At 50.8% G+C, this 19,949-nt stretch overlaps 1 protein-coding gene across 1 annotated transcript in view; it reads left to right on the top strand.

Moving 5' to 3' along the window:
- The window catches only part of SLC38A10 (solute carrier family 38 member 10), a 38,283-nt gene that overhangs the window by 12,052 nt on the left and 6,282 nt on the right, over positions 1–19,949 (top strand). Inside the window, exons 8-13 of the mRNA XM_054394073.1 lie at positions 2,112–2,214; positions 3,002–3,184; positions 5,039–5,150; positions 5,260–5,366; positions 12,119–12,272; positions 19,263–19,430. Of these exons, the coding sequence (XP_054250048.1) occupies positions 2,112–2,214; positions 3,002–3,184; positions 5,039–5,150; positions 5,260–5,366; positions 12,119–12,272; positions 19,263–19,430 (827 nt within the window). The remainder of the gene's footprint in view (positions 1–2,111; positions 2,215–3,001; positions 3,185–5,038; positions 5,151–5,259; positions 5,367–12,118; positions 12,273–19,262; positions 19,431–19,949) is intronic.

Below are 19,949 nucleotides of genomic sequence, written 5' to 3'. Positions count from 1 at the left end.
CTGCTCAGGCAGTCTTTAGAAGCACATTTTTCTCAGCTAGATAGGTTGAATTTTGCTAACCCTCTGAATTTATAACTGATAAATAATTCTAACATAAAGCAGAACTCCTTTTTCCTTCAGTAAGTACATACAGTAAGGACAAATAAATACACTGTTATTCTAGCTTGAAAAACTTGACCTTGCTTTACTTGGGAGTTCAATACCCTTTGCTCTTCCAAAGCAGTCCTGTTGTGGCTGAAGTTGCAAAGTAGGTCGCTCCTCTCCAGTGGTGCAGCCTGGAAATTCGTGGAGCTGAGAGACAGGAGCGTGAGGACTCTGGAGTTACCTCTGCTGCAGCCTCCTTGCATGACCTCGGTCCAACCCCTGGACTGTCTAATTAAGGAGGATTCAGTAGAGTTTTCCAGGAGAAAACTTCTGATTTCTAGAGGTGGTTATTCTGGTGCAGATGGATGCAGAAATGCTGGATTCACAGGGATAATAAGAGTCGGGATGTTGTTTGTTGCCTCTGCGAAGCATCGGTTCCCTGTGAGTGCTGTGCTCAGAGTGCCCCTAGGAGGTGATGCCCACAGCAAAGAACAGACACTCTGTGGTAACTCTGGCCATCTTCGAAGTAAGGCTGTTACTTCTGAGGCTGCCCTCAATGCTTGTGCTGACTTGCATGCTCTCTGCTCAGGATGAACCACCTGCTTGTGCCCTCTTTGAGGTGCGGTGTAACAGATAAGTCAGGGAAGGATCCCTCATCCTTCGCTGGCCTTCAGTCCAGTCATTGTGCTTAAAAATAAACCCCAGACATGTCAGGACATGCTGTCTCTTGCATACTTTGGGAGGTGGTCAGGAGGGCATCATGGTGGCTTGGGCAATGCTGTGCTGGTCCTCCAAACTCAAACTGACCCAATAGGTGCCATTAGGTGATTGCAGGAGGCCTGGGTGCATCTGGGCTTTGCATGGTACTTTTGCCTGTATTGCTGCTGCTGCTCCAGCAACGACACAAACCTGGCCTGGCTGTGTCCTCTTACACACTGCAGAGCCTCCCTGCTTCCCTCCTGTTGTCTTCTTCCTGGGCCTGGATGCTTGGCTGGGTCTTTGCTCTCACAAAGTCTGGGGTATAGTCAGTTGATCAGGAGGAGCTCATTGTGTTGCAGGGAGGAATCTGAAACGGGGATCCTAAGGAAGCTGATCTCACTCCCTGCCAATAAATGGCTGTCACGGTGCTGCATTTGCAGACCCTGACAGGTTGCTGCGGGCCCATGTGCTCAGCTGCCTTTGTGCAGAACTGCCTGATGTTGAGGGATTAAGTGTTAGGGATTTTTCTGCTCGGCCTCAGCTCTGACACACTTTCTGCTAATGGCTTTCTGCCCACTGGAGCTGGGGATACCCCCTTCCCATCTAGCTGGATGCTCCCACCCCCGCTTCTTCTCTTGAGAGTTACTTCAGTAACAGGAAGCCAGGATGTAGCCACTTGAGTTAAAGTAACAAGAGGTTAATGAGTTGCTAAAATATTCACCTGATGTCAAAAAGTACATTCCACGAGCTTTCCAAGTCTGTAAATACCCCAAATCCCATGTAATTGGCTCTCCCAGCTTTCTATGAACCCAGCTCCAGCAGCAGTGCTGAAATATGACAGGCGCTGCATTTAGTTTTGTTTGTTTAACTTTTCTTTTTGACAGTGCTGATGCTCTAACCTTCTTCCTGCTTCTACTCTGTAAACACTGCGTTGCTTTAATTATCAGCACGGAGAGCTCCAAGAACAATAATCTCCAATGCTCTGCCTGGCCTGGTGCCACTGGTGTTTCACTGGAACAAACGGTCATTCATTTTGCAACACTTTTTGAACCAAAATGTTTACATCACACGTTTAGCTCCACGTGGTGGGGTGGGGAGAGAAGGAATATTTTTGCAACACTTAAAAGTTATGAGTGTTCTGAAATCTCTTGGCATTAGCAATCTAAATTGTGGAATAGCAGCGAGTGTTTATGCTCCATAGGGGGAAGGTGTCAGGGATTCTTTGCTGCTGGGCTGAGGCAGAGAACATGCTGGAGTTGGTTTTTTGTTGTGGTTTTTTTTCCCCTCTCTGCAGAAGGTTTCCTTAAATAATTTACCTTTTTCCACAGTCAGGTCTTGCCTACCTATGATAGCTTGGATGAGCCATCTGTTAAAATCATGAGCTCCATATTTGCTTCTTCCCTAAACGTGGTCACCACCTTTTACATCACGGTAAGAAACTTCCCCTTCTCTTTCCTTGCCAGAATTCATGCTCTGAAGGGGCAACAGGGATAATGATTTATCTTCAGTTGGGGCTGGTTTCTGCTTATCTGTATTTATTTTGAAAGATAATGATTTCATTTGCTGAAAGCAAAATGAGATGGGAGATGATGAACCAGGCAGTGCAGGAGGCATTTGGAGAGTTAAGATTTTCAGCATGGCACATTTCCTTGGGCAGGGGCATAGTGGAGACCCAGCTCTTCCATGTGCCTGCCTTCCAGGGCTTAGCCTAGAGCTGGAGATGCTGCCCAGAGGTTAGGAGAGCTTCTTTCAGCCTGTTGAAATTGGAAAGATGTGAAGGAAGTTATGCCTCATAAAGCACCAGTTAATAAAACCAAGTTAATAATTCCTGAGGAGAGCCTTGCCCTGCGAGCTAGGCTGTTGGAAGAGGCCAGTCCCTGTGCCTAGCAGCAAGCATAATGTGGCAGCTCTGTGCCACAGCCAGTGGCAGCATTCCCTTGCTGCAAAGCCTTCCATGGAAACCCCCTGGATTTGGTGAGAAACTTGCCTCTGCTGTTAGGAGGGTTCCACTGTTCGTTAACTGCCTGCCTCAGCTTTTAAGGGGGCTGCAGCTGGGCCTGCTGGCAGGTTGCTGGTGGAGGTGGCCCCACACTCCCTCCTTGGCTGGCTGGTGCCAGTTCATGGGAGGTTGCTGCCCTCCACCCTTTTGTAAAGAGCAGATGTGAAAATGTGCTTTGGTGTCAGCCGCTCCCCTCTCACCTCTGCTCCCACCGGCCAGGTGGGCTTCTTTGGCTACGTGAGCTACACTGAAGCCATTGCTGGGAACGTCCTCATGAACTTCCCCTCCAACCTCGTGACGGAGATGATTCGAGTGGGATTCATGATGTCGGTAGCCGTGGGGTTTCCCATGATGATTCTCCCATGCAGACAGGCGCTGAACACCCTTCTCTTTGAGCAGCAGGTAAGATCCTCTCGTGTGGCTGCCTTTGAAACGTGCTTTTGGAAGGGCTGCTGCGACTTTGGCTTCTGCTGCTGGCTGCACACCTGGGCTACAAATGTGCCTTGGTTCTGCTAGACTCTGGTAACAGTTGGGTGTTTCTGACCGGTAGTAGGTACTGGGCTACCCAGAGGGACAAACCTGTACCTTGCAGTGAAATGGTAAGTGCCTGGTGTGGTAATGGTGCAGCAAGAGGCCTGTGGCTCTGCTCTGCAGAAGGGTTAATCCCTGGTACTCTGAGGTTCTTGTCCTCTCTGCAGAAGAATTTTGTGGGCAGAGGTGCTGGAGTTGCCAGCCTGGAGCCAGCTATTGCTCTGCTGCTCCCCAAGTCCCATGGCTGCCGCTTCCCTGCTCCACTGGGGATTTCGGCTGTGGTGCAGAAGTGTTACACAGTTCAGACCGAGGCAGTTCTCCCCCCTTGGAAAGAGAGAGAAAAATGTGCTTTTGGAAACAGAGGAGCCTCCTTATTTCCTGCTGCTCCAGCTGGCATCCTTTTGCTGGCCAACTCTGCATTTAGCTCAAGCTTCTGTTCCTGGCCTCAGAGCCTAGCCCAGCCTCTTTTCTTCTTGCTTCTGTGTATGTCTGCTCATTTCTGCTCTTTTTATCATTATTCTCATCCTTGCACCTCTGTTACTAGCCCCTTGAGCAGCCTTCTCCCCTGCGGGTTCAGCTGTCCCTTTCCTCCAGTGCCTGCCCTGGCTGTTGGTGCTGGGCTGGTGCAGAAGCGTGCGGTGGAACAGAGCCTTCTCCCACACGTTCACCTTTCCCAGGGTCAGATCTTCAGACAGTCTTTGTGACTATAGTTGGTCTGTCTGATTTAGACTGTAAGTCCCTTGTGGCAGTAGCGTGTTCTCCTCTGTGTATTGTACAGCACTAAGCATGCCGATGGTATTCAGTAAATAACAGTAAGAGATTGTGGGAATGTTCTGAGGCCTTTGTGTATCTGCATAAATAGAAACCTCTTAGGGCAGGAAATAAAACTTGAACAATTTATAGCTCTAAATCCTGCCACTTCTGCCTGTGAGAAGCCCCTGGCTCTTTTCTCACATCGAGAGGGCCTGAGGATGGGGGAAGACGATCGGAGAAAGCCAGCGGGTGCAGAGGAGTGAGCTCTGGAAGCACTCGGGAAGTCTCTGGTTCTCGCCTGGGCTTGGCTCCTTGCTCTTTGGGCTCTGAACATGTCGCCTTGCTTTCCTCTCCCATCTGTGCAGCCAGGAGAGCAGGGATCTGCTGGTTCTCCAGGGCCTGAGGATTTGCTGGGTCCTCCTGTTTGGAGAGTGGAGATGGGATGGGAAGTGCAGGGTACCTGGAAACCCTCCAGGATTAGCAGCTCCCCAGCAGCACTGATCCTCCTCTCTGCCGTTAGCTGGTGTGTCTTCCATCTGGTCAGAGGAGCTGATTGTGGCATAAGGTGGCCCTCATGTTCCCCCTGGAGGACACCAAGCCAGAACTCAGCCCCTGTGACCACTCTGCCTCCTCAGCTCTGCTTCTTTCTCATGCCCTTGGCCTTGGGGCTGCTTGCCGAGGCTGGGCGGCTGCAGTGCTGGCACAGAGACTGGGATACAGCTGCACAGTTCACATTTGGGGCAGGATGGAAACAGCAGCTTTGGCACTGTGCCCCTCATCACTCTTTGTTTTAAGGTTCAAATGCAGTTGCATATTCCAACTGCTCAACTCCCTGCCCAGCATTCACCTCTGTGAGACCATAGTATGGAGGTCATGAAGCTGCTAGAGCTCACTGGGGCAATTGCTTGGTAACTGTGGGATTGTGATGCAGGAGCTAAACTCCTTCTCCCTCTCCTGCCCTTTCTCTTCCAGCAAAAAGATGGCACCTTTGCTGCAGGGGGTTACATGCCCCCACTTCGGTTCAAGGCCCTGACACTGGCTGTTGTGTTTGGAACCATGGTAGGAGGCATCATGATCCCAAACGGTGAGTGAGGCGCTGGGGGTAAGGGCCATTTTCTCTGGTCTCTTTTATTTGCCTGGAGGCTCAGGCAGCCTGGAAGGGGCCTTTGCTGACTTCTCTTCTTCTTTGCCAGTGGAAACAGTCCTGGGGCTGACAGGTGCTACGATGGGAAGCCTCATTTGTTTTATCTGCCCAGCTCTTATTTACAAGAAGATCCACAAGAATGCGCTTTGTTCACAGGTCAGTGCTGATGCTGCTTGACATCCCCCTAAGCCCTCTCCAGAGCCTGGGAACATAGTTAATTTGGCTGCAGCAGAGAAACTGCTCAGCACCTCCCTCCAACTTCCCACTCCAGTCCACCCAGTACAGGTGGGAGCTGTTCTGGTCAGCTGCCGTGAGCAGCATCGCTTATGGGCATGGAGAGAGCAGCAGAAGAGGTGGTGTATGCATGGCCTGCCCCATGCTGGAACACCAGCTCTTTTTATCCCTCCAGCAGCAAGTGAAGCATTCATTTGTTGCATAAAATGCTGCTTCCAGTCTGTCTTTGGGTTCTTTATCCACAGGATGGGAAATCTAGGCAATCTATAAAACCTTAACAGACCTTACATCCCAACCTGCCTGGGCTGGGTAAAATAAACACCATTTCTTAGCGATGTGGTTCTTGCTGCTGACCCTCAGCATTCTGGTTTCAACCAAAATAATAATAAAAAAAAGGAACACACACATAGAGGTGTTGCTTCAGGAACTGATTTTTGAAAAATCAGGGTTGTTCAGAGGCTGTTAAAGAGTTTAGCTTTTTCCCTCTTGCTCCAGTTTGAATTGGCCTCCTCAGGGACTGAAACAAAGTGGCTCTTTGCTGGGCTCTATTTCTCTGCTGCTGCTGCAGCAAATAGTGGGCTTTTGTAGGGCTGAAATTAACGTGGTTTTGTTTTTTTCTAACAATAAATTAATCCAGTGCCTTGTAGCAGGCTCTGCCCCAGCATGACCAGTCACGACAGTGCTGGGCTGGGAGGAAGTTTGTCGGCAAAGTGCGGAGTCAGCAGGGGGAGAACACCAGATTTTTGTGGGTCCTACAGAGCTAATGGCTTTTGCTGTGTTTAATGACTTGTGGGTTTGCAAATGTACATGAAGTTTTTAAGTAGGGTGTATTTTCTTTTCTTCTTTCCTGTGCATTCTCTAACACAAGGAAATAGTCCAACTTTCCAGCTTTCACTCTGAATTCTTACACTTTGGTCCTAACTTCTTTGACTGAAACCCCAAGCAGGAGTCTGAATGCCAGCCTGAATTTTTTTTTTCCAGGGAAACAAAGAGCACTTTCAAGAATTGCTTTCTATTCTGGCTGAGCCAGAATGTTTCTCTGCAGTGCCTCAAAACTGCACTTAGGATGTGCTGAGCTCTGGGACTGGCTGCCCAGAGGCGACTGTCAGCTGCCTGGGTTGAACATTGGGGGCCCTCACAATGCTTGACCTGAAACGCTGGTCACAAGCCGGTTTATCCCACAGAAATCCCCACAAAGGAATAAGGGCTTATCGAAAGCATCAGCCCTCAGGTTACCCTGGTGTTTCAAGGGGCTGGTAGCAAGCTGTCCAGCCTTCTCCTGAATGATCCATTGCCTGTCAGGTTTGCATACTTGCTTTGACCGATGCTCTGAAGCGCTGCAGTGAGGGCACACCTGCCTGCAGAACAGCGCTAGGCTGCCGAGTGCCTCCCCACCTCCACCACTAGAGCTGAATCTGGGCCCCACCCTCTCTTCATTCCTCCAGGTCTTCTGCAAAGACTCATTTATTCTTTCCCTGAAGCTCCTTCTTTGGTCTCCTCCTTCATTCCTGCTTTTCTTTGATCAGGCTCTCCACTCCATCAAAACGTGCTCCTGTGAAAAGTGGCAGTCAAGGGGGAGAAGGAGCCAGCCCTGGGCATAACTGTCCCTCCCTGCTTTTCCCTGTCTAAACAATGTTCTCCCTCCCTCCATCATCCTTAGTTTTCTTCCAAAGCAGCAGACCTTCTCAATGCCAGCTCTTCCCTCTAGCCTGAATTAGCTTGACTCTTGCAGTGCTGCTGAGAACAGGCCACCTCTGACATCCAGCAAGAGCCTGTCTTGGGCAGCTTATGGGGCTGGTGGGGTAGGAGGTTTGGATTTACTGAGTTGGGAAGATGGTGCAAGTTGAGGCTACAAATGGGGAAATTGCACTAAAAGTGGGGAAGATGGTTACAAAGGGAGGGATATGGGCAGTCCCAGATGTTTGCTGGCCAGTGAAGAGCACTGGTGACTTCTGCCAACTGAATTGTTAATTATCATTGGCTGGGGACAGCAGCTTGAACTTGGGTGGGTTCTATGAAGACGATGAGGACTGGAGCATCTCATATGAGGAAAGGCTGAGAAATCTAGGACTGTTTAGCCTGGAGAAGGGAAGACTGAGAGGGAATATTCTCAACCCTGATCAATAGCTAAAGGACAAAGGTCAAGAGGAAGGGGCCAGACTCTTTCAAGTGGTGCTCAGAGACAGCACAAGGGCCAACAAGGAGGTTCCACCTGAACATGAGGACAAACTTCTTTTCTATGAGGGTGCTAGAGCCCTAGAGCAGGCTGCTCAGAGAGATTGTGGAGTTTCCTTTACTGGAGAAATTCAAAACCTGCCTGGACATCGTGATGCTGGGCAACCTGCTGTAGGTGACCCTGCTTGAGCAAGGGGATGTTGGACTGGATGATGTCCAGAGGTCTCTCGCAACCCACACTGTGATGGGATTCTGACTTTCTGTTGCTTGGTTTTGAAAGGCTTGTCAGGTTGGAAAGACAGTCAGGTAATAGAGCAGTTAAAAAGCTTGAAGTCAGGCATGCAGCACTGCAGATGAACTGGGGAGACCATCCCCTTTCTTGTGGTTAAGCTTCAAGTGTGTTCCTGTAAAGGTGCAGGTCTGTGTCCTGCTGCCCTCTGGGATCCTTGATCTGAGGCACAGAGTGAGGTTTGGCAGAGTGCTGCTGAAGGTCGCGTTAAGGTCTGTAAACAGAGTGTTTAACTTCGAACAGGAAGGTGTTGGCTTCCCACTGTTGACACAAGCCTGTCTGAGAGGCCCCTCCTAGGGAGGCCGGAGTTGCTGTTGTCCCAGATGGGGAAGAGGAGCTGCGGAGAGGATGCTCGAGGTCAGGAAGTGACCCCTCGGTCTTGCTCCTGTGTGGGTGGAAAAAGAGATTCCCCTCTGCCCTCCCCTGGTAGCACGGCGGCCAGCACCCTTCACCGCAGGCGCTTCTGGTGGCTCCGGCCTCCCAGCACAGTCTCTCTGTCACAGCGCAGCAGAGGAGCGCAGCAGTGACCAGGGCTCTGCATTCCTTCACCATGACTCTGTCCTTCCGAGTGCTCCATGTGCAAAACAGCCACGCTCTGGAGGGTGTCATCACCCTGCACAAACGCAGTGTTTTTGCTTCCTGCTGATGGCTCAGGCGTGGTTGGAGGAGATGGTCTGAGCTCAGGACACTGGTGTACAAAGTTCAGGTTATCTTCTGGGAGGAAGCACGGCCGAGGGAGGGCGGCCAGCAGAGGAAGCGGCAGCGTAAACTTCCTCTCCTGGGTTCCCGTCTGTGCTCAGAGAGCTCCTCTCAGGAGACAGGTCCTTGCCTTACTGACCTGCCTTGTGGAAGAGGCTGCAGCCAGAGGGGTTTGCATGTCCTCTGTCTGTCTCCGTGTTGAGAGGTGCTTCTGGAGAGGGTCTCTGCTCTCAGCAGGTTCACTTTTCAGAGGTGTGGTGGAGATCGTTCCTGTGGGACAAGGCACTGGCTTGTAACTTCTCTGCAGTATTGTCCCTTTCCTTGCTCTGTGGTCTCAGGTGGTTGGACTAAATGACCTTTGGAGGTCCCTTCCAACGCAAACTGTTCTATGATTCTCAGCTCTTCAACTGGACGCATTGTGGGTAGGTGGCTCCTCCGCCTGTGTTTGGTTCCTCATGCCAAAGGGTCCTTGCACCCCAGATTCCTTCTCCCTCCATTGCCAGATCAGGCTTCATGGTCCCTTGAGTACAGACTGCCTGATTTTCCATATCAGAAGTATCCATGGAATTAAGCCAAACTGTGAACCATTTTATTCTAGTCTGCTGTTGCTGCTGAGGAGGACAGCAGGAAGCTGAAGGTGAGGGGCAGCTTCTGGTTCCTGGACAGCCCAGCCCAGCCCATGGACTCTTTGTGTGTGCCCATACCTGCTGCTCTGGGAAGCTCACAGATGAATTCCAAATGTTAACCAATCAAAGGGGTTTGAATCTAACTCAGCCAAGCCCATGGCTCCCTGCTAAGCTAAGAAACAACAAAAATCCTTTAAAAACATTTTGTGTTTTTAGCCATTTCCGTACAGTTGCCTTCTCTCTCCCACATTGCTCCTAGTTCCTGTGGCACCAGAATAGATCGCCTTTATGGAAACGTTCTTCCTCTCCACTGTTGTTTCTGGAAGATGCCAGAACAACCTTCCAGTCTCCAAATGCCTTTCTGCTGGGACTGTAGATTGTGTGAGGGGAGGAAGTGGCTGAGCTCCAAGCTGAGGGCAGCAGCGTAGGGACCTGCTGACTCCGCTCTTGGCCTGTGCTGGGTGGCAGGATATCTGCTCTTTGTGCACCACATGGCAAGGCAGGGAGCAGATTTTACTTCTGTTTCCTTTGCAAGATCTCTAAGGTCTGCCCTCTGCTCCCTGGCCACGCTGCTTGCCCCTTGCCCAGAGATGCTTCGTGTCCCACCAACCAACCTTTTTCCCTTGTCCCACCAACCAACCTTTTTCCCTTGTCCCACCAACCAACCTTTTTCCCTTGTCCCACCAACCAACCTTTTTCCCTTGTCCCACCAACCAACCTTTTTCCCTTGTCCCACCAACCAACCTTTTTCCCTTGTCCCACCAGCCTTTTTTCTTTCTGAAGGTGTCTGTCTGTCTGCAGGGTTGTGCTGGGAATGGGGTCTCCTGGGCCCAAGGCTCTGACCATGCTTGCCTGTATTTTGGGGCCATCTCTTCTCAGCATGAGGAAGCAGAGGAAAGTGTCAGCCTCTCCTCTCTCTCCTAGGGATGCCAATGGTTTAACTCCTCCTTTCAATTTCACTTCTCCCTTTTATTTTCATTTTTCTCCTTCTTGCAGCTTCCAGTTGTAGCAGTGCTCCCCTGTGGCTTTTCCTGCTTTCCCTCACACTGAGCAGTGTCCTTTTGTTGTGCTTTTTCTGACTCATGATGTAAACGCCCCAGGGTAAGGATTTTGGGGGAAAGAGGCTGAGTCTCATGGGGTGTTTTCCTCTCATGAGCTGATATTGCAGCCCAAAGCCAGCATCACCAGTACTCTGGGAATTGCTCTGCTCTGAGAAGGGGCTGGGCAGCTTGTCTGGTTCCTGCTGGAGAGCAGCAAGATCATGCACCATAGCAGCAGGTTTCCTTTGTAGCTTGAGACTTTCATACAACTGCCTGGTGAAGCATGCAGGGTGAGTTTTTCTTGGTAGGCACATGGTAGAAAACGTGGTGGCCTCTTCCCCAGCAGCCAGCACACCTGCAGCAGGAGTGAGGACTGGCAGAAGTGGAGGAGAAGCAGCAGGGTGTTGACTGCAAGTTGAGCATCGTGTGAGGTGGCTGTGAAGTGCAAGGAGAAGATGCAGTTTGCAGCATCATCTTGGATCCTTTGCTGCTGGCTGTGGAGCTGCAGAATAAGCCAGATCCTGGTATTTTGGACAGTAGAATGTACTTAAAAAAAAAAAAAAGAGGAGGGAATTGCTGCATCGTAAATAGCAATTTGCTGCAAGCTTTCAGCTTCCCAGCACTGCAGAGGTGTTGTCTGGTTTGCATATGATGGTTCCTGTTGCTTCCATGGTCCATTGTGAAAAGGAGTTTGTGGGAAGACTCAGGTTTCTAGTGCAGGGTGCTGCTGCTTTCCCTGCTTCCTGCAGCACAAACTCTTGCTGGCTTTCTTCTGCCAGTTGTGCACAGCATTGTGGATGCATTGACGTGCAAACGAGGTTCCACAGGAAGCTCTAACTGTGACAATTGCAATGATTAAATGGGTAAAAAATAATATATTAAGGTATATATATTAGATCTCCCCAGCCGGCATTGTGGGCTGGCAGTTCACTGGCTCAGCTCTTTGAGCTGGTTCTGCTCTTGTCTGCAGGAGTTTGGCAGCCCTGGTACCCAGCACAGTAGATGCTCCCCTTCCCCCCTGGTGCTGCTGCTGCACAGCATCTTGCTTCTCCTTCTTGAGTTACCCTGTGAGTTGCTGGTGCTCTCAGAGACGTTTTGGGTTTGTGCAGAGAGTTTTGTAATTCTTTCTTAGAGCTCATGTGGAATTAGATCCTTTTTGTTCACTTCATCATGAGATAAGGTGTAGAAATGTTCTTTGTTTTTTTTTTTTTTGTTTTTTTTTTTTTTTGTGGTCACTTTTGAACTAGGGAAACTCCCTCTGCAAGATCCAGATTCTGTCTTTCTATTTTTTATTCTCTTTGGTCCCAGCTTTCTAGAAATCAGTGAGCTCAGTTTCTTGAACACTGGCTGCCAGGCCTTGTCTGTAGGCACCTTATTCTTGCTTTCAAAAATAAGAATATTTTAACAGGTCCCTGGAAACCTTTCTAGGCTGTAAACAGGTTGGGCACCTCTGTTCTTTGCCAGGCCTGATTTCTTGGTATTCTAGCTGCTGGAAATGAGTCTTTGCAGATGGACTCAAGTCTGCCACATGCATTTTTCTGTCTTTACATCCCGTCCACTTACTTTTGAGCCCTTCTGATACAGGAGTCAACTTTTCAACAGCTTCCAGCCTCTGAAATTCATCAGTTTGTCTACAGCCAAATACAAACCTCAGCCAAAAGCTACTGGGTTTTTCTTTTTTTTTTATTTTTTTTCCCTCTTAAATTTCTCTCCTCTGCCTCTTACTGACTTGTGTAGTTGCACTGAGCTTTGAATGGTCTGGAGACACCATTTGCATGAGGAATGCTCTACGGAGCAGTCCTGCTTGTTTTGCTGTGCTAACTGGAGCTCTGGCATGTTGTGCAGATGATCCTGTGGATTGGCCTGGGGATACTGGTTATCAGTACATACACCACCCTGTCTGCAACAGAGGACACCCCTGTCAAGACTGATGTGGTGGACATGGAGCACCTGGACCGAGAGGAGAACAGAATAGACCAGGATTCTGTCAAAATCCCAGGTATCTGTCTGCTTGAGTTGTGCTTCCTAGTCCTGCTGCCAGCTCCACCTCTTGGAGATTTAAAAAAATAAATAAATTAATTTTAAACAGTGTGGTGGAAGCAGGGTCATTTCCAGACAGCTCTGAGCATCTTTGCAGCTCTCTGGAGACTTTTTTTTCCAAGGAAGGGGGGGGACTTTTTCCCAAGAAAGGGGACTTCACCCAAGAATGGCTGTGGCTTTGCCCTCTGGAAAAGCCTGGTGCAGCTCTGGAGGTACTTTGTGGGAGTTACTCTGTTAGGAAGGGAAAGGAAAGTTAAGATGTGGCGCTGAGGTCCCTTGTAAGGATGGAACACAGTTGTTCTCGTTCAGGCTGATAAACACAGCTCTGTGAGCACAGCCCAGTGCTGACTCCACGCTGGCCACCTGTATGAGGGGTGTGAGTGGCCAAACAGGGCTGCTTTCACCATCTCTGCCAGCTCATTGTCCGCCCTTCCAATAAGGAGCCATTCATTGCACTCCAAGGTATGTAAATTTATGGGCGCTGACTTTTTTTTTTTTTTTTGGGGGGGGGGGTTGTGAAGATATAAATTTGGATTGGGTTTTAGCTCTGACAAAGGCTGTGATTATGCCTCAGCTTTGTTTACTGGTTCCTGTTATTTATTATTTGTTTACTGTGGCTGTTGATGGAATTATGGCTGATCCCTCCCTTCCCCAGCTGCAGGCTTGCTGCACAAGGCCATCGCTAGCAGGTGTCGCCTGACCCCGGGCTGCCCCTCATCTCTGCCTGTGTCCTGTTCCTTTATTTTATTTTCCTTTGGTTCTGCTCCTGCACCCCCCCTCCTTTTTTTTTTTTTTTTTTTTAATTCTTTTGGGGGGCCTTGAAATATCCTCACAGAGACTGAGAACGGAAGGGAGAAAGGGGCTGCGTCTTCTGCAGATTATCCTCCCTGCTGGCTGTGTTCCTGCCGAGCAGCTTTGAGCATCTCCGAGACACCGGTGCTGCCGTTGATAACATTCACTCTGGGGTTGCTCCATCCCTGGCAGTGGTGGGGTTTTAGGCATTTTGCTCTTGGGTTCACCCTTCTTCGGACGCTGGGATGCCCATGAACTCTGATCAAAAGATGCTCTTGATCCCTCCATCAAGCACACTCAGCAGGGCCGGGCGTAGGGATGCAATTGAATTCTTCCATCTTGGTTAATTTTGGAGCAGTAATGGCCAAAGAACAGCTGCTTCTTTCAGGAGGAGCTGCTAATGACACGTGTCCCTGTGACTGGGAAAATAACATAGTCCCATAAAAGATGGTGTCCGCTGGAGTTTGCTGATTCTCTTGTCTGCTGCTTCTCGGCTTGAACTGGAGTGGCAGAGCAGGATGCCTGCCTCTAATCACCGCCTGGCACAGCGACTCCTTGGTCGCCCTCCTGTACCCACTGTGTGTGCCCGCAGCTTGTCAGCATTAGCCCTTATTGCCTGGTACTTGCTGCTGGGTGAAACAATCCTGCCTGGGAGGAAGGCTGTTTTACTGCTCTTGGTTTGTAAACTTCCCAGGGAGGAGCTGTGCAGCCCCTCACACACATCTGCCCAGGAAAAGCTGAGCTGCCCACCAGGTCCAGCGTGGTTCCTTTGTAGCAGAATGCTGCTAGATCTGGCCCGGGGAGTGGAGCCTGGCCTGGATGCTCCATTCCATGGGAGAAGGAAGGGAGATGGAGCTGGGCAGAGGAAGTGGGACCAAGGATTTCCTGTTATGGTGCATTAGGAAGAGTGTGTTCAGAAGGTCGAGGGAGGTTTTCCTCCCCTCCACTCTGCCCCAGTGAGGCTACATCTGGAGCATTGTGTCTAGTTGTGGGACTCCCAAGTTCAAGAGAGACAGGAAACTACTGGAGAGAGTCCAACAGAGGCTATAAAGACGTTGAGGGGACTGGAGCATCTCTCCAGTGAGGAAAGGCTGAGAGAGCTGGGGCTGTTTAGCTTTGAGAAGATAAGATGAGAGGGGATCTCATCGATGCTGATCAATAGCTAAAGGACAAAGGTCAAGAGAATGGAGCCAGACTCTTTACTGTGGTGCCCAGCAACACAACCAGGGTGGTAGGCACAAACTGGAACCCAGAAGGTTCCATCTGAATATGAGGAAAAACTTCTTTCCTGTGAGGATACTGTAGCCCTGGAGCAGACTGCCCAGAGAGCTTATGGAGTCTCCTTCTCTGGAGAGATTCCAAACCCGCCTGTATGCGATCCTGGGCAGCCTGTTCTGGGTGACTGCTTTAGCAGGAGGTTGGACTGGATGATCTCCAGAGATCCTTTCCAACCCCCAGCATGCTGGGATTTGGTGCTTCTGTGACCTCGCACAGCGGCTGGTGGATGTGGGGCTGCCCCGGCAGAGCTGCTTCTGTGAACCTTGGATCTGTGCCTCCCTGTGCCTGTGCAGGATGTCGGCTTGACTAGCAATGAGAAGCGTTAAATAGTGCCCTTCTTCCCCCCGGCTTGTCTCCCCCCTCATCTTCGCCCAGCTTGTTTTGCAGGGGCAGGAGCCTGCAGCCTGGAAAACACCACAGCAGCTGCATCCTGTCATTGGAGGGGCGCACAGGATGCGGGCTGCCCCACATCACCTGGCTGAGGGCACATCTGGTTCGTATTCCTCGCACAGGGCTTTAGCAGGAGCACACAGCTTCTCCCTGGGCACCAACGCTGGGTGCTCAGCCCCTTCCCTGGGCAGAGGGAGTCTCCATTCCCCCTTTTTCCACTCCACCTAAGCTGGGAGCTGCCTGGCCAAGGCAGACCCAAGAGGGGGGGTGGTGGTGGTGCATGGGGCCTTTTCCCAGCCCTGCCTTCACCGTCTGACTTTTGCCTGTCAGCATGTGAGAGGAGTTTTATTGGCCTCTTTGATGTTTCGGAGACCAGAACTGTACAGACTTTCATTAAAACCCTGCCCTGTGGGCCCTGGGATTATGAATATTAGAACATTGCCCTTTTATGTGCACACGTATTGACCAGCGAACTCTGAATAGTGTTTTTACTAACGACACCCAAGTGCCCATTACAGCCCCTTGCCTGTATTGCTTGAGGTTTACTGTCAGCAGCTCTTCTGGAAAGGTATAAAACCCCTTTCAGAAACGTTCCGCTGCTCCACGCGGCGCGCGCGCGGATGTTAAAAGGTTGCTAAGCTGCCTGTGAAAGCTCATGAAGGCAATTATCCAGTTAAAAAAAAAAGTAGGGGGGGGAAGAAAGAAAGGAAAAAAAAAAGCTAATTAGGCAATTTCTCTCTGTATTTGAAAGCACCCTAGAGGGTCTCATGGGGTGGATTAAGATTTTGTAATATTTTTCAGCTCCTTACTTGATCGTTGCTGCTTCTTTTTCTCTCCCTGGTGTTGTGCAACGTGGGGTAACAAAGACCTGATTGAGTCTCCTTGTGCAAGATCGCCCTTGCCCTGCTGCTCCGGGCAGCCCCCATGCCGGGGACCCTTTTCCATCCATCCATCCATCCCATGTGTGTCCTCCTGGGTGTCATGGGCTGTGTTATGTGGGCTTGGGAGAAACTTAGCTCTGCGGCTGGCTTCTTGGCTGCCCGCGGGGCACGATGCCAACAGCTCCTCCATCCCTGCTTGTTTGCCCCCCAAAAAGGAGACCTGCCTTGGCCGCAGGCTGTGTCCCCTGCCGGTGTTATTAGCCAGAGCAGCCCCGAACATGTGTGAGACGTGGATTATCCACGGCTCCTAATCGCGGCAGGAACAGCTTGACTCTGCTGCAGCTCTCCCTGGTGCTTTGTGCGAGCGAGCTTTTAATAGTGCCTGTGACACAGAAAAGGAACTATCAGCCTCTTGTAATTTGGGTTCGTTTTTACTGCTGGTGCGTCAGGAGACAACTGTGAACTAATTTCAGTGATGCCATTCGATAACCTTGTGAAATCTGTCACCGTTTCGGGCGGGGATTTGGGGAGGGGTGGGGAGCAGTCCTGGAGGCACAGCTGGGGCCGGGGGGCCGCATGGGGCTCCCCAGGGACAGCTTGTCCCTGCTTGGCATGTTTGAGGGCACCCGTTTGCCCCCATCCTTCTGCTTCGTTTTCCTTAGCACGAGCTCGTGGATCCTGTTCTGTTGCGCTGAAATGAGTCTGGAGCTGGATCCTGATCTCGTGTTTCTTGTCAGCCCTGGTCTGATGCTTTGAGCACTGCTCAGTGTTACAGAGAGGGTGGTTTGTCTGTGAGCTCCCCGCACTGTCCCTGGGCAAGTTTGCTGTATTCCCATTGGTGCAGCAGCAGGGGAGCATAGCAGGGCTTGTCTTACTGCCTTGGCCAAGAGCAGGGTGTGTGGACACCGTGTTTGGCCATGGTCATTGCTGTGGTGGGCCAGCATGATAGGAGAACCATGTGAGGGGGGATTGAATACCTTTCCAGGACCACTGCTGCTATCCAAACCAGGAGCGGGGAGCCTGGGCGGTGGGGGGAAGGGAAGCTTTTAGGTTGCTAATCATGAAATTTTATTGCAGCTCGGAGAGGCTGTTGGCAAACCACAACAGACACACGCGCGCACGCACACACACAAATCAGTTGCAGAGAGCCCTGGCTCTCCTCCGCCGCCCCGCGCCAAGTGTGAGTGGAGCTGCTGCCGAGCCTCACGAGCTGGGGCAGCTCGGCAGGACCCACCAAGGCAAAGCCAACCCCCCTCCTGGTGCTGCCTAACACGCAGGTCCTCTTGTCGTCAGCCAAAAAGCTTTTACAGCCTTGCAGCCCTTGCCTGTAAAGTCCAACGCCGCTCATAAAACATTAAGAGGCGCAGCATTACTGTAACGCTCTCCGAAGGGACCTGGAGGGCGACTAGACAGCTCGAGCGATTATTACACATCCTGAGCAAGACTCTGCTCTGCAAACCACATACAACCCCGTATAGATTTCCATGCAGCGTGAGAGGTCGTTAATTCACGCCCTGATGATGAAGTTAATTTTGTTTCCTGCTGAGCAAATGACGGCTCAGAGGCAACTTTTGTCTTATTATGGCGTGGAGGCTTTTTTTTTTTCTTTTTTTTGGTTTGTGTTTTGTTTGTGTTTTGGTCTTTTCCTTGCATTGTTTGCAGCGCATGCCTCAGCTGCTGGATTTATGATGGATGCTTCTCCCAGTGGTGGGGCCTTCCCCAGCCCCCTTGCTTGTGTTCTGAGGGGTTTCACCTGCTGCAGCCTCCTCTGGCTAAACCTTGCTGTGGTAGTTGTCGTTTTAACTCCCTGTTTCCCACTTGCATGGAAAGCTTCTCCCACTCTTCCTTTTATATTTCCCCTCTTGAACATCATCTCGCTGCACGGCTGCCTAGGGTCTGTCCTTCCCTTCTAGGTTGTCCTTCCCTTCTGCCGTGGGAACTGCTCTGCCCACATTGCCGTTCTCTGGATCCTCTGGTTTCAGATGTGCTGCAGTCTTCTCCAAGTGCAGCCATCTCCCGCCTTCATGAAGCAATTAATGACAAACTTTTCCTCCGATACAGTAAATAATTTTTTGCTATGAGGCCAGGATTTAGCTGGGAACATCCGCAGCCATATCGAGCACTCCCCTCCCTGGCCTCAGCCTCATGCTTCCCAGGGCCCCCATCCAGGGCTGGGCACTGGTTCCTGCAGCCCATTTTTTTTTTTTTTTTATCCTTCTCCTGAAAGGAGGAGTGTCCTGCCCTGACTTGCTGAACCCTGGGAAGTCCCTCAATGGAGAGAAGGACCCTTGGGTACTAGACTTGAATTTCTCAGAAAATCTGAGGCCTTTTCCCCTCCCACCATCATTCCCCAACCAAAGGAACTTGGAAAGCTGGCCAGCTCCAGCACACATCCCTTCAACTGGGAGCTCGGGAGTCCAGGTTTCTGGATTAGTGTTGGGTCCTCCTAGCATGGATCCCTCTGGGCCAGGATTTTGTACTTATTTTGTTGTTTCTCTTCTCTCCCCCCCCCCCCCCCCAAATCTTGGGTAAGGCCCACGCAGCTGAAGTTGTGGCAGTCTCTTCTTTCCCATGAGTTCATCTTGTAATAAATCACACCAGCCCTGCAGAGGGGGAGGAGAAAATTGAAAGATGTTTATAGAATTAATTCCCCAAAGGAAATTGTGTGGGGGAGGGCAAATGGGGGGAAGAGTTGGGAATTATTTTATATCTTTTTTTTTTTTTGGTTACAGAAGAGAGATTATTTTTTTTTTTTTTTTTTTTACCCTCCCCAGAGTTTGCTGGGTGGGAAAAATAAATCTGCAGAACAACTTCAGTGCTGGGAAACAATTAGATTTCCTCCTCTTCTAAGGAAGAGTTCACTCCCTGTTTGAGCTGCGTGGGTTGTCTTCTGCCACCCTGGGGTCGGAAGGGACCGTTCCCATCCTGTGAGATGGGCCACGAGTTCCACGTGGTTACTCCAGTGCTGAACCCTGTAACTGCTCTGACTGGGATGTGTTTTCCAGAAACATCCCACCTCCTTGCAGGAGAGTTGGGGGAGTCCCCTGTCTCCCTTGGGAGTTTCCTCTAATGCCTGTTTAATCCTTCCTGCCTCCTGCAGGGTCATGCAGCTCTCCACCCTCCTGCCTGTCCTCTTTGCAACGTTCAAAGCACAGAAAGGAGAACACAAAAATAAATAAAAGGAGGTTTGAGCCACTTTGCAGCACGCAGCCAGTGCGGGGGGGGTGACGGGGGGAGCTGCAGCTGGACCCCACCTCAGTTTCTGCTGGTGCTCAGGGGGGTCCAGCACAGGGAGCTGGGAGGATGCTACCATCTGCCGGCATGGGCTCGCAGCGGCAGCCAGCTCCATCCCAGCCCTGCCTCGCCGCCTGGCCTGGGCTTCTCTGCCATAAAAACAAGCTCCATAAAAAGCCGCTGTAGGGAAAACAAACAGGAGACCCTGGAACAGAAGCCCCATCCACTGCGTGGTGAGGCTGGAGGGGAGATAGCTGCTGGGCTTGTGTTGCTGAAGGGGGTTGTGGCAGACAAAGCAATTGCCTTGATCCTGCCGGTGGAGTGATGGTGCAGCCGTGCGTAACCTCCTGCAATTAACCATCCTGCCTTTGCAGACCAGAAGCCAGCAGTGGAGCAGGCAGAGGATGGCCGTGACAAACCGAAGCTGCTGGAAGAGAAGGAGATGGAGCAGCCGCAAATTAAGGTGCCCATGGAGGTACCCAAGAGAGAGGAGGAGAGAGGAAAACAGGAGGAGAAAGTGCAGCTTGACCGTCCTGATCAAGGTAAGGGGTAAGGCTGCCAGCTTTGGAGCTGGGAGGACTATTTCAGATGAAGATCTCTGCTTGTTACCTTATGGACCAAAGGCAATTTAGTGTTTGATGCTCTCAAGGCTCATTAGGAATGCAGCCCCCTGACAAGAAAGGAAAGGCAGGGCTGAAACAGAGCAAAGTGCTGGGTGTACTTTGAACCTGCTGCCTGCTACTTGCTCCCATCAGTCTCAGGCTCCCAACTCCTGTCTGTTATAGAATGGTTTGGGTTGAACTGTTACAAGTTACCTAGTCCAAGCCCCTGCAGTCATCAGGGACATCTTCAACTAGAGCAGGTTGCTCAGAGTCCCATCCAACTTGACCCAGAATAATTCCAGAGATGGGGCATCTACCACCTCCGGGCAACTTGGGCAAGTGTCTCAGCACCCTCACTCTGAAAAATGTCTTCCTTCTCTCTAGTTCAAATCCCTCTCTTTTGCTTTAAAACCATCTCCCCATGTCCTATCACAACAAGCCCTGCTAAAAAGTCTGTCT

This window comes from Indicator indicator, chromosome 29 (assembly GCF_027791375.1).
Source record: "Indicator indicator isolate 239-I01 chromosome 29, UM_Iind_1.1, whole genome shotgun sequence".
In the NCBI taxonomy this organism is placed as follows: Eukaryota; Metazoa; Chordata; class Aves; order Piciformes; family Indicatoridae; genus Indicator; species Indicator indicator.
This window is presented reverse-complemented; position numbering and strand designations above follow the sequence as displayed.